The 13348-nt window shown below is 36.1% G+C and overlaps 2 protein-coding genes across 4 annotated transcripts in view; one reads left to right on the forward strand and one right to left on the reverse strand.

Annotated features, from left to right (window-relative positions):
• The first annotated feature begins 2304 nt into the window (after window positions 1–2304).
• On the forward strand, window positions 2305–3937 carry LOC145469531 (RYamide receptor-like). Its single transcript, XM_081453279.1, has one exon. The coding sequence runs from the start codon at window positions 2807–2809 to the stop codon at window positions 3935–3937; it is 1131 nt and encodes a 376-aa protein (XP_081309405.1). The 5' UTR covers window positions 2305–2806.
• Window positions 3938–10546: 6609 nt separating this feature from the next.
• Window positions 10547–13348, reverse strand: part of LOC145479141 (uncharacterized) — an 8369-nt gene continuing 5567 nt past the window's right edge. For all 3 annotated transcript variants that reach the window (XM_081457401.1, XM_081457400.1, XM_081457402.1), the window contains 2 exons: window positions 12338–12393; window positions 10547–11921 (listed from right to left, as the gene is read on the reverse strand). In XM_081457401.1, coding sequence (XP_081313527.1) covers window positions 11748–11921; window positions 12338–12393 — 230 coding nt within the window. In that variant the 3' untranslated portion in view covers window positions 10547–11747. The remainder of the gene's footprint in view (window positions 11922–12337; window positions 12394–13348) is intronic.

Raw genomic sequence — 13348 nt, forward strand, 5'->3', positions numbered from 1 at the left:
AAATACTGCTTATAAATAAATAAATATTGCTTAAAAACAAATAAATAAATGAATAAACAAACAAATGCATCTTTAAAAAAACACTTTTGAAAACTACTAGTATTCTAAAATATCGTTAAACTGTGGATATGCTAAAATAGAATCGTTTTTTTCGAGAAATGTTCCAATGTTTAAACTCTTTAATGTAATTTGCTGTTTCTGAACTCAATAGCTGTTAAGCTGTTAAGCAAGTAATTTGCAAGCGAAATAGATGGGAAGTTGTTTAATGAAAAAATGCTGCCACTTCATTGCAACCTTTTTTCCTTTTCTTTTATTTCTGAGTTTCATGATATTCTCCATCGTTTGATAAATATTGACCTATTTAAATCAAATATATATGCCTTCGAATGCATAGTAGAAATTAATCAAGCAGCTTTTAAAATTATTCACTCAGAGAGGGTAAAAATGGACTTGCAAAAGATATTTGTATTTCTCCTAAATTTCTAGGGTTTTTTTTATGACAGTGAACTATACTATGGATTTAGGTATTTATATCTTCGGAAAACGTGCTTATATCCACGATTTTGTCACTTCTGAAAAAGTAAGACAACGTGGGAGGCTCACATTGTTAATAAACTCAGAGAGGAGAAATTTCATTAGTGCCGGCAGAAAGCTGCCTGCTGGATAAATGCTTTTTAGTACTGTTTTCACTATCCTATTTGTCTTAAATTCGATTTTGTTTTCCAATTGTTTTAATTTATCTTTTGCCATACAATTACCTTTTTAATAAACTTCAGAAGAACCGAAATTGTAAATAATTAATGTTGTAGTAAACAGTGGAGGAGGTATTCAAAGAGAATAAAATTCTAGTGAGAAAATCAAACTGTTACCTATTTAATACGAGGTCTTGTGAACAGTTGATAGATCAAACAAGTTGATAAATCCTGAAGATGTTTAATTTACTGCCAGTCAACAATTTTATTAAAAGGGCAAGTGAAAAAAATGATTAGAGCTGCTAACAGCATAGCCGTCAGACATAGAAAAAAGCCATTTATTAAGAACCTTTTGCTTCTGTACCCTTCTACAGGTTTTGTAAACAAAAAAATGGCTTTACGAATAGTAATAATGTCAGGTATAATCTCTAGCAACACTTACGAGTCATTAAAAATAGATAACTTGATCAGCCTTTCTTATAAAAAGTGGCATTTAGCCTGTCACGAAATTGTTTTAGTTTCTAGAAATATTGTAATTGTTTCTTCATTTCTTTAAGCAAAACATCTGGACAGCATCTTCCAACAGCAAAGATTCCCTCCCTCCTCTTTCGCGTGTCTCTCCGTAAAGGCTTCTATAGCTCAGATGTCTAGCATGTTCGATATTGCCGATAAGAGGAACTCGTTAGTGCAATCAAGTGAGCGTATTATATTAAACTCGGACGTAAGCAAATACATTTTCCATGAAAAATATCAATGGAATAAATCGAGAACCTTTCATTATTTGACAAATTGTATTCCTAGAAGAATACAAAACAAGGATGCTTTCCCTTAAAACTTTCTGGGTACTTTTACCTTATTTAGTAAGCTTTTCATTCCACTGATAAAATGCTCTTGACATAAAAAATAACATATAAAATTATATCCTCTTTCACAAACTCCTTTGGTGAGTTCCATAAAATTTTTTGTTGTTGTTGTTTTTCGCCATATTCTGGCTTAATTGATCCTCGTATAATTTTGAATATAGCTCATAATTTTATGCCAATCAAACTAGATTAAAGTACTAATTAAAAGAACGCTGTTGTCATAATATTTTGGGGCTTATCCAGGTTTACGAATTCAATTTCCTCGAAACATTCAACACGAACCAAAAATGTCAAAGAAACCTTCTCCTTTGTTTGGACAGCTAAAAATACAGATACTCATTTTAAACACAGATTTATTGTATTAAAGAAGGAAAAAACTTCGACCTCTTGTATTAAAATAAGAATAGAATTTTTCTGGGAAAAATATAGTAGTAAAATGTTAACGATTAAAACTTGTACAGTGGTTTAACCTCAAAACCTCATCAGAAAGATTTGGACCATTTTGGGGCATGTTTGTTTGTCTTGAAGCAAGTGACAAAAGAGAAACGTGAAACTTCCCGACGACTGTGAAACAGTTCTGCTAGATTTTTCTTGTTCCATCAAATTTTGAAAAGAGTATAACGAAAGGAAGACATGCACCGTGTTTGAACATAGAGTCTGAAATGTTCAAAAAGATCCAGATGCCAGTGGCATGCATTGAGATAAACATGTGTGCATGATAATGAAATTGCTTAAATGTAAGCCGGAGGTGTATATTTAACGATAAAGGACTAAGGGCAATACAAACATGGTGTTTTGATAAATACTTCAGTGGTAATTTGGATGTTTCCTGTTTTATTACTGGAATAGGCCAATTGAGAATGGACGTTATTTTTCAAACTTGTTTGAGGATTTCATTAGGGGCTGTCTAACGCAAATTTAAGTCTGCTTGATTCGTTTGGGAGATAGATTTTAAAGCTTTTCTCGAGATAACTAATTAATATCCTACCGGGTATTTTTTTACGAAGATTAATCGAATGCAAATTCTGCTAACTGTTTTATATTCGCACTTGGGTGGAAGCCATCAGTTTTTGGGTGGGCATTTGTTGGACTAGTATTACAAAGCTTCTTACATGGGCGTTGGAAATTGATGTGTTTTTCGCGGCACGATAATTTCTCCGTAAATTAACACAATCATTCACTAAAGAGTGGCGACATTTATTAGTCTCGCACCCCTTAACTTCTCAGTCCGGACAAAACACTGCTGCAGAAATGGATCTGACGAACAAAACAACAAGGAATTCTTCTCTCGGGAACTTTACCACTGATCCTATCCGCTGTCAGGCGATTGGCGATGAAACGACATCGAAAGCCATCCAAACAACTGCATACTGTATCGTTCTACTTCTCTCCTTAATGGGAAACACTCTGATAATACTGGTCGTGTACCGAAACCCTCGCATGTGGACGGCGTCGAACTACCTAATTGTCAACATGGCTGCATCTGACCTCCTTCTTCCCTTCTTTGCAGTACCAAGAATGATCGTCGAAGTCCTGGTCGGTAGAGAGCGATGGCTGATCGGAGGCACGGCAGGTTTGGCCCTATGTAAGCTCGCTTACTTCTTGCAAGACGTGTCCACTGCAGTCTCTGTCCAAAGCCTTCTTGCCATAACAGCCGAGAGGTTTTATGTGGTGATGTTCCCCTTAAAAGCAACTGCGATGAAGTCCAACATCAAATACGTGATTCCCTTGACCTGGCTCACGGCAATCGGTCTTCAGTCACCGTATCTTCAGGTCTTCAAGCTGTGCCTTGTACAAGGAAAACTATTGTGCTGCCAGAGGTGGTCCATGTCCATTCGAAGCCAATTTATGTATTTTGTTTTCATTCTCAGTTTGGTGTTTGGTGCGCCGTTGATAACTATTGTAATTTTGTATGCATTTATTGTTTATAAATTGTTTCGCCGAAAGCTTCCACCAGGTACCCGCAATTCCATCACCCAGAATCAGCGAGATCAACGGGACAGACAAAACAGGAACATCCTTAAAATGGCAGTGACGGTTGTTGTGACTTTTTTTCTGTGTTTTTCGCCACTAGTGATTCTGGCCCTACTTTTAACGACCGGCAGCATCGGCAAATGTAAAGCCGAAACATTTCGCATGATCGCAAAGTTTTTCGCCCAGTCAAATTGTGCCATAAATGCTTTCATTTATTACGCCTTTAATTCACAATTCAGAAGGGGATTTATTTCTAATTTGCAGAAAATGTTTTGTTGCCATACAAAAAATAACAATCGTTTAAATATCACTGTGCGATATTCCACTTCGAGTCAAAGAATTTCTCTCTTGTCAGAAAAACGAACTAAGCGTACTTGTTCCATGAGGCGAACCACCTCAGAGGAGTAGACAAGGACAGACATCAGTTAAAGATAAAAAAAAAAACACATCTTTGTTTTTAAAAAAATATTTGGTAATTTATAAGATTCTTGTGTCCAGTAGGCTTATTTAGGTGGGCCAGAGTTATGTTCAATACGTTTATCTCAAACTTACTAGATAAGTTTTAGTGGAAATACCACAGAAATCGTTAAAATACTAGCACGTTCAGGAAACAATTTATGCCGTAAAAGATTCCAATCTATGCTTTTTAATTATTGTCATATTTCAGTATGTTGTTCGATTTAGTCATTAGGAAAACATTCATTTTTCCTCGAGCTTATTAGAAATGTTTTCTGTGCAAAATTAAGTAATTAAAAATGTTTCCTTCCAAGCAGTAATCACTGAAACCACAGGGAGATACTACAGTGCTAAAGATGATGCTCTGCCTGTGGTTAGATAAGTAATCGCCCAGAAAGAAATGAAATTACTTCGTTCTAGCTCTTAATGCGGTACCATAAATGAAGCAGTTTGGAATTATTGTCAATTGATGTTCTAGGCAGCACTTCCAGGTAGATTGTGAAAAAAAAATTAGATGTTATATGAATTATGTAAGCTACAATTGAAGAAAAATACCTGCATAAGAAATTTCTTATTATAATGTTATGAATTTGCCGAATATTACATGAAAAGGTTTCATCAAGCTATTGCCTGATACAAAACACTTACCCTCAAATCAGTGAAATATCTCGGTTTTTAGTTTTAAATGAGGTTTTACTACCCGCATTGATAATAAAGGAAGATAAACCTAAATGAGAAGTAATAAAGAGAACTCTTCGCTAATGGAAAGAAATGTGATGTTCATTGACCTTTTTGTGCTAAATATAGACGTTTCTCCTGATGACAGTTTACCCATAAACAAAAATTATATTTAGCAGGCCTATGACTATGGACACAGGGTAAAATATAACTACCGAATGAAATAAATATCGAACTTTACTTTAGCCTGGACATTTTTTTCGTTCCTGAGCCGGAATGGCACAAAGCGCTCTATGTACCTCCAAAATGCAGAAAATTAGAAATAAAATCGTCATAAAACAGAAATGGGAAGCTTAAAATGTACCAAATTTGTGTAAAACACCCTTTTGAACACGTTTTCCATAGGAAACTCAAGACACCAGTTGACCAAAAAATATGGATAAACCAAAATGTTATTTCATAATTGTTAGGAAAGTCACAAAGTTTGACCAACATGTCCTGAATGCTGTTTCCGTTAGAAAAGATTGGCATTAGCGCGCATATTACCTTGGAAACGTTCATTACAAGAACAGAAAAACGTGGTAAATATTCACTTTCTTCTCTTTCTTCCCAGTCGTCTCCTCACGGTGAGAAGATGATATTATCAAGCAGGACATCATGGGAAGGAGGCAGAGGAGGTCTTCCTACCTTCCCATCGCTTCTCTCAATTTTTCTCGTGAGAGACGACGCATGACCTAGGTTGACTCAGTACGAATTGCACCAAATTATTAATAATTGAGGTGTCCACCAAGATTCTTGCGGTTGTATGTCAACTAAGAAAGTAAATCCCCATTGTTTGAGTGCTGGTTTTTAGAAACAGAAGCATATCACCTAGTCTAGGTGATATGTATTTATGTATTTCGTAATGTATTTACACATTACGAAATCTTTAAGGGTTGACATGTCATGCTGTGTTTTTGTCCTAAATAGATGCGACATGAAATCTTTAAAACTACTTCACAGATAAAAAAAAAAGCATTTTCTGCCAATGTCTTTATCGATAAAATATCCCTTAAAGCTCTAAATTGTGAAGCATGTTTTGGAGGTTTAAGATTCCAGATTAGTCTCTTTTAAGGGTTTAATTCAAATTTTCGATGAGGCTCTGACCCCTTCAACCTGGGAGCCCTTCTAGCCTTCCATTTCCCGCCGGTAAAGAAATAATTTTTAAAAAAAAACAGAGATAAAAGGGAACCATGACAAGTTTCCATGGTAATAATGTTTTTTTTGGCTTTTCCACCGAATATGGGGTTTTGTCTAGTAAGATATTTTAGTAATTCTTCAGACATATTTCCGATGGTATTACACCTGGCACTTGGCTGAATGTTTTGTATAGTAATGTTAAATTCCAACAAATAATGAACTCTGTGGCGAAATCAAAATCTTGGGCACTTATTTAAGGAAGATATAACGTTAAAATCAACGACGAGTTACATTCAGGTCTTCTATTTCAGCCTTGAGCCTTTTATTTATTATTATTTTTTTTTAATCATCTGAGAGCTAAAAGAAATTCCAAGCACCTATTTAATATAAAAGTAAATTACGTTTTCTTATTTCATTTTTGATTGCAACTACGTAATATATTGAAACTGAAAGGGTTTATGCAAAACTACCCTGTGACTGATTGTCACGGTTAATTGTAGTCTCGACTAGAAATTATATTAAAAAATACTTTGTATTTGCCCTTGTTTGACAAATCAAACCTTATTCTATGGAATCATTTTGTTTTAACAGAAAGGTTCCAATGTATTATGTTAACAAGATTGTTTAGTTTTCGTCCGCTGATGCTCATTAATATTTTTTGATTTGTTTTAAATTGACAGCGCAATTTAATAAAATTGTTTTTTAGTGATATAATTTAATATTACTTCAGTCTACAAATAATGCTTTTTGCATATGTCAGAACTATAATCGCTACACTGGAAAGTACGTCTGAAGCTGTGTTTGTCTTCTTTATTCAAACAAAAACACCAGCTGCCTCTAATAAAACAGCAGAACTCGCTCACACTGACAAAACACGCTTGTTGCTTCAAAGTCAGCCAGAGTTCAATGGAATAAGTAACATGCAATCCAACAACACGTTTCAACTGGAAGAAGAGTTCTACGACGGCTGCCTTCCTTTTGGATGGTGATCTCTCAGCGAAATAACTCAAGATGGTTTCGGACTTGTTGTAGCCATACTCGACTGTTTGATATCCGGTTTTTCCGTCTTTTGGAATGGACTGGTAATTTATACTATATATCATTGTACAAACCTCCATTCGCCGTCGAATTTACTGATCGCTGGACTAGCTTTGTCGGATTTTGGGACAGGGTTTATTACTCATCCTAGCCATGTCATCGAATACGCGGCAGCCTTCCGGGGGGACAGCTGCACGGCTACTATTGCCTTCATGGTCCTTAATATTTCTGGATGGCTGTTTACAATACTGTCCCTTTTAACTTTGACGTTCATAGCCATTGAGCGCTACTGTGCTGTAGTATTTCATCTTAGATTCAACGAGATAGTCACAGTGAAGCGAACTATGATCTCCCTGTCGTCTGCGTGAATCATCATTTTCTCAGTTTCCTTGTTAACCGCTTCCAAGAAGATTGTAGGACGCCATCTTCTTTTCGCTCACGGGGTCGTTATTCTTATTGGAATCCTTATAACAAGTTTATGTTATTTCAAAGTTTTTCTAGTTCTTCGGCGACATTGTGGACAAATCAACATGCAGCTACAAGCCCCGACTTCGGAGCAGCTAGCGATTAACACGGCGCGTTACAGACGAAAATTTTTGACAGTATTTTACATTGTGGGAGCGTTTGTAGCTCGCCACTTACCATACAGCATTGTGATTTTTAGTCGTCTCAATCAGAGATTCCGCATAATGTTGCTCACAATTTTATTAGGTGGTAATTCTTGCATAAATCCTTTAATATATTTCTGGAGGATAAGAGTATTAAGGGAAGCTGCCGTAAGACACGTCATTAAGATAGTCAAGTGCCGAGGCAATAATTAATCAGAAAGTTGCTTTAGTTTATGAAAGAAACACCGAAGCTAAATTAAATAAACTATACTCATTGAAAAATGTCTAGACGTTAGTTCGGTGGGATTTCAAGAAAGCCAAAAATCAGTAGTGTAACAGATTCTTAACTCGAAACTTATTTCATAAGTTTAAATTAGCACGCACCGAAACATTTCAAGTTAATGTCAGTGCACAAGTAAGCTGCGCACTTTTATTAAGTTGTTTTCATTTTAAGACTTATAAGTGTAATCTAGATACGGACAAAACATTTGACTTTTGTGCTGTACAAGGATGGTAAATTGTTTTCATGTGGTAGGAAGACGAGCATTAACACGTCGGGTTTAATAAAAACGCGTCCTTTCGTGGTGTAGTGTTTTAAATGGTTACTGTCTGTAAAAGGAAGCTTTCATTTTTTTTTTAATTCTAAGGGGGACAATAATGTTAACGGACTTTTGCCGGAGATTGTAATTAATAATTGATTCCTTCAAAATTAATTTATTGCAATACAAATTTTAATTTAAACCTCCACATATTGTTGTCTTTTCATTCTTTTAAGCTAGGAGGGAGTATTTATTATGTTTCTGTTCAAATACATCGTAAGCAGGGTACATTTGATATTGATGTTGTCGTTATTAAATATTATCGCATTCAAATTATAACTGAATATAAGAAATGAATTTTCTGGACTTTGTTTACATCTTATATGACACGTCATCCTGCTATTTCATAAAGAGTTGAAAATTTTACCAGAATTTGAGTCAGGACGGTAGCTTTTCCAGACAGTCGTCGTCACAGACAATTATTATTTTGAGGATTTGCTATAGCCTAAATCAATGTACTGTTCGAGATATATACGTCATTGTCCGGCTTAGGGTCGGTCCGTTTAGTGAAAAACTGTGACCTCGGGGTTGGAAATGCTGCCCGAGGCTGCGGCCTCGGGCAGCATTTTCAAGCCCGAGGTCACAGTTTTTCACTATACGGACCAACCCTAAGCCGGACAATAGGCCCTTTGCAGCTGGGGTCACGTGACCAAATTTTTCCTAGAAAAGTTGATCAGATTGCAGGATTTGTTGAATTCCGCCCGCTCACGAGCCGAGAAAAAGATAAATTGAATGATATCACAGATAGATTCACATCTAAATTGAAACAAAAGCAATGCAGTTCCATTTCTATTGTTTAGTTGTTTGATTCATTGCGTCTCAACTTTTTCTTGAAATTATAACATTACATGTAGGAGCTACTTATTTTAAAGCAGCTATATATTTTCCACGATTTTTTTCTTCCACATTAAACCCGCAATTATTTTCTGTTTTCATGGCCGAATTTCTACAAAATTATTTATTTCTAATGCTTTAAATTATTATTATGAAAATTAAATCGCGGGAAAAAAGTAGTTGACAAATAGACGAGGAGGGACGAAAGAAGAGAAAGGAGACAAAAGCATGGAACATTAAAAAAAAAAAAAACGTGCGAGTACAGTACAGAAGACAGACATTTCATTTATTTCTCGAGTTGAAGATATAATAGATCAAAGTAGAGAATCTTCAACTTCAAGAATTGGGAGGGAAGATTGTGCTATTCGCCATTGAATTTACTTCTATCATTCTCAAGAATCTTGTCTCTTTTTGTTTTGTCCAGCAGCTCTAACTCTGGAGAATGCTAAATTGCATTTTGAAATTACGTGATGAAAAGTTTAAAACAAATAACAAGATCACAGATCTGCTTTCATTAGCTTTCGAACAATGGCCTCGTACTTCCTACTGTCTCGTCAATATATTATATTATTATTATGTTGGCGGTTTCCATGGCTATTCGATTATTCAATTGACCACCTTCAAGCGTTTTACAGAAAACAATCAATGAACTTTTACCGATATCGCGATTTTCCCTTTTTTCAAAAAAACAGCCGCACCGCTGGATTTATCACGCCGAATTTAGTAAAGATTTGAGGTTCCAATTTTTACAAAGAAATGTATGCCAGGGGACAATATATTTCTTTGCGAAGTTTAGGGCTCCTTATTTTTATCAGTTTGCAATGAATTCTTATGAAACTTCGTAGATTTACCAAATTTTGCATGATAAATAGTACAATGGAAGTGATTTTGTTGTTGTTGTTGTTTATTTGGTTTATTTGAAAAATACGAAAACTTGTTAATATTGCGTGACACCTTTAAAAAGGTTACGGCGAACTGCATAGTCTGTCAGGCAAAAGAATGCATCAGAATTAATAGTTTTAGGGCCTGGCTTGAAAAGGTTGGAGATACAAAATTTCAGAAATCGAGAACAAACGTTAGCGTAATGAAAAGTAATTTTCATAAACCTGTGGATCGAATAATTACTCGATTGACTGCGAGCCGTACAACTTTCAAAGCTCGTTACGTCATAAACATCTACGATGCTTGCTGAACCACGCAGATTCTATTTAGCGTTTGATTTTTACAAGCCATTTTCTCCATACCCTGCGTTCTGCGACTCTTCAACTGATTGGTTCCAAACTTGGTAGGGATACGACTTTTGAGGTACTTTATCGGGCCACAGACGCATTTTAATCCATCGATTGCTTTTAATAATTTTCTCACAGGCCACTCACACTTGTTTTAAAGTTGTCAACTGGTATTGTAATTTTAATGCAAAACAGTATTTTTCCGAACCAACCGATATGTGGCCAAAGATTTTGCACCCTTTTGCTGATAATGAATCTAAGCAATGATTGTTTTAAAAGAAATTCAATATTTCTTAAATAATTTTCGAAAAAGTCTATGAGTGATTCCGAAGTTCTTCAGATTTCTATTAAGCAAGAGAACAAAAACCACGTACCTCAAGCGACTTGTAATTTTCTTTTTTTCTTTTTACTGATAAATTGTAATTTAAAGAAAGATACTTTCGTTAAAACAACCTGTGGACATATTTTATGCCTCTGTCATTACCTGTATACAGCCTCTCTATCTTTAGTCTTACTATTGTTAGCTAGCGAGCTCCAGCACATGTCCCAAGCTGCACACTTTTAGTGCACTAAAACCCCAATATCGGTATATAAATACAAGTATTTCTATTTAAAGAAGCAAGTATGGTTATTTTCAATAATATCCTCTGATAAAGAGAAATGTTGTCACCTATAGCTCACGATTTCTGCTCATCTGCATATAAGCCTTGTTCAAAAGCATGAGCTCTGACTCTCAAAAAACAGAAGGTCTAAGAGCAAAGTATAATGTTTTGGAGCAAGTTCACGATGACAAGTTTTCTTGGCACTGAAATTGTACTAAGAAAGATTTTTTTATCAACCAGTGATACAAGCTACTCTGAGAAAAAACACAGTTAAATGTTTATTTGCAGTTTTTAGTGCATGAACCAAACACCCTGGTAAGTCGTCCTTGACAAATTTTCTCTTAGAGCGGGCATATGACTGACTCTCGTAAAATGGCAAACATTGAATCCCAGCAGGAGAATAAAGAGGATTTCATGAAAAACAAGTTAAATTGTTTCTGCACCTAACAGTAATAGCAACTGTACTTGTCAACGTAAACTGACTCGACACTAAATTATCAATGCTAAACATTTCCTCTTACACTCGAACAGAGTATTAGAGATTTTCCTGTCTTTCAATTAAAATGCTTTTGGTGCCATCAATAAAATGCACGCTGTAAAATTCGTTTAAAATTCAGCATGACTGCAATAAGAATAATAATGCATTTATATAACACACCTACTATCGAGATACTCGAAAGCGCTTTTCAGAAAGCACCGTTTAAAAAGCAATTTGCCGTTCAAGACATATTAGAAAACTTAACTTATCAGCTAGACTATGTTATCAATGAGAGTAATGAATAGATTACGTTGTAAAGAATTCTAATTATTTTAGTATCGATCGTAATGGTAATTACTTTAATATTGTAAATATTCACCTTTATCATTTTAGTAATGTAGATTCATTCTTGTTTAGTGTCCCTAATTAGTCCGCTAGGGCTAAATACCTTGACACTTAAAGAAAGGTTCTTCACTTTTTAATTTCCTATACTTTACTTTTTACGAACATATAAATCTCAAGGATCGTCAGGTCTCGGCTCGTCATCGTCGTCGTCATCATTATCTTTCTTTTTCCTCATCAGTTTTTTCGTCACCAGAGCAATGGACGCTGTACCAACCATTGCGCATGCGATTCCTATACCAATGGCAACTGCCAGGCCAGAGGACTGGGTCTTGTTGTCCAGCTCAGACTAAAATGGAAAAAGAAACTATGTAATGCACATTTCATAGACATATTAACACATCTTTTTTGATGTCAATCTAACTTCCTATCGACCTGCTTTCATGGATCTTTCATGCTAAGTTAGTAAGCCATTACGTCGGACTGGTTCTGTTTGGTCCATATGTTCAAATCCCAACTGATCATCAAAAATTCAAAATATTCAGTTAAGGCAAGAAAAGTTTCCGAGTTTTATAATGAGGAAAACGTTTAGCCTGGTTAAACAAATATAACCAGAAATATAGCTGCCGAACCATAATGTAGCTTTACCGATTCCTTACCCAGGCTTTAAACTATCGCTGTCAGAGAGGTTATGGAGACCTAAATAGTTCTTAACTACAGAACGATCAACAGAATGATGAGCTACTCAATGAATAAAGTACTTACTCCCGTAAAGAGAGTTTTCTCAACTTCCTGACTTTCTGGTATTGCTACGGTACCGCCTGAAATGAATCGAAATGAAACCTTTGAAGTTGCTGCATAAAGTAGTCCCCAATACAACAACCGCCGTGTAGCACTAAAAATCATTTCTCATCACAAACGAACAAGATTTCCTTGACAACCAGCGTTATATGACGAGTTGTGTTTACTTAGGTGCAAGCCAAAATATGGCAAATTTGATTTTTGGTAGTTCCTCTTGGCGCATGCACACCAGTCAGACTCATGGGTCATGTAGCAACGTTCATATGTGACGCAATCCTTACATGCTGCTTATACCAAATCACATCTTTTTGGTATCAAGCGAGTTTGGTTGAGCCATGGTTCATGTTTTGGCGAGACACAGTCAAGCCAAAATACCGATGGCGAGCCTGATATGCACCAAAACGTACCAAAAAGGTACGACTAGGTATTTATCACACCCAAATTCGGCCGTAAATCCTCGAATTAGCGCCCGGGGCGCTTATTTCAAATTTAGTAGAAGACGGGGGGCGCTTATTCGAAGGGGGCGCTTAATCGAGGGGGGGGGCGCTTATTTAACTTTTCCCACATCGTGGCCTGACATGATCATTTTTTTAACACATCATCTGCGCGTTAGCAACAACATAAGCTGTTTATCGACACAAAAAGCTGATCCTAAACTTTAAATCGCGGTACCGTTAGTACTTAACGTGTTCACAAACTGAAACAATGTACAAATCTACTACTACGTGACCAAAACTATACATCCTTTGTTATCTCATTCCTCGTCTATAAAATGGGGGGAAGGGAGGGGGGCGCTTACTCGAGGGGGAAGGGCGCTTATTTTAAATTTCGGCCGATAGAAGGAGTACTTATTCAAAGGGGCCGCTTATTCGAAGGGAGGCGTTAATTCGAGGATTTACGGTAAGTGAGCAGGATATCATAGCCATCATGTATCAGGTATGTGACAGGCTATCAGGACAGTAGGACACGGCTCCT

The sequence above is a fragment of the Orbicella franksi genome, chromosome 2 (genome assembly GCF_964199315.1).
Source record: "Orbicella franksi chromosome 2, jaOrbFran1.1, whole genome shotgun sequence".
NCBI classification, from domain to species: domain Eukaryota; kingdom Metazoa; phylum Cnidaria; class Anthozoa; order Scleractinia; family Merulinidae; genus Orbicella; species Orbicella franksi.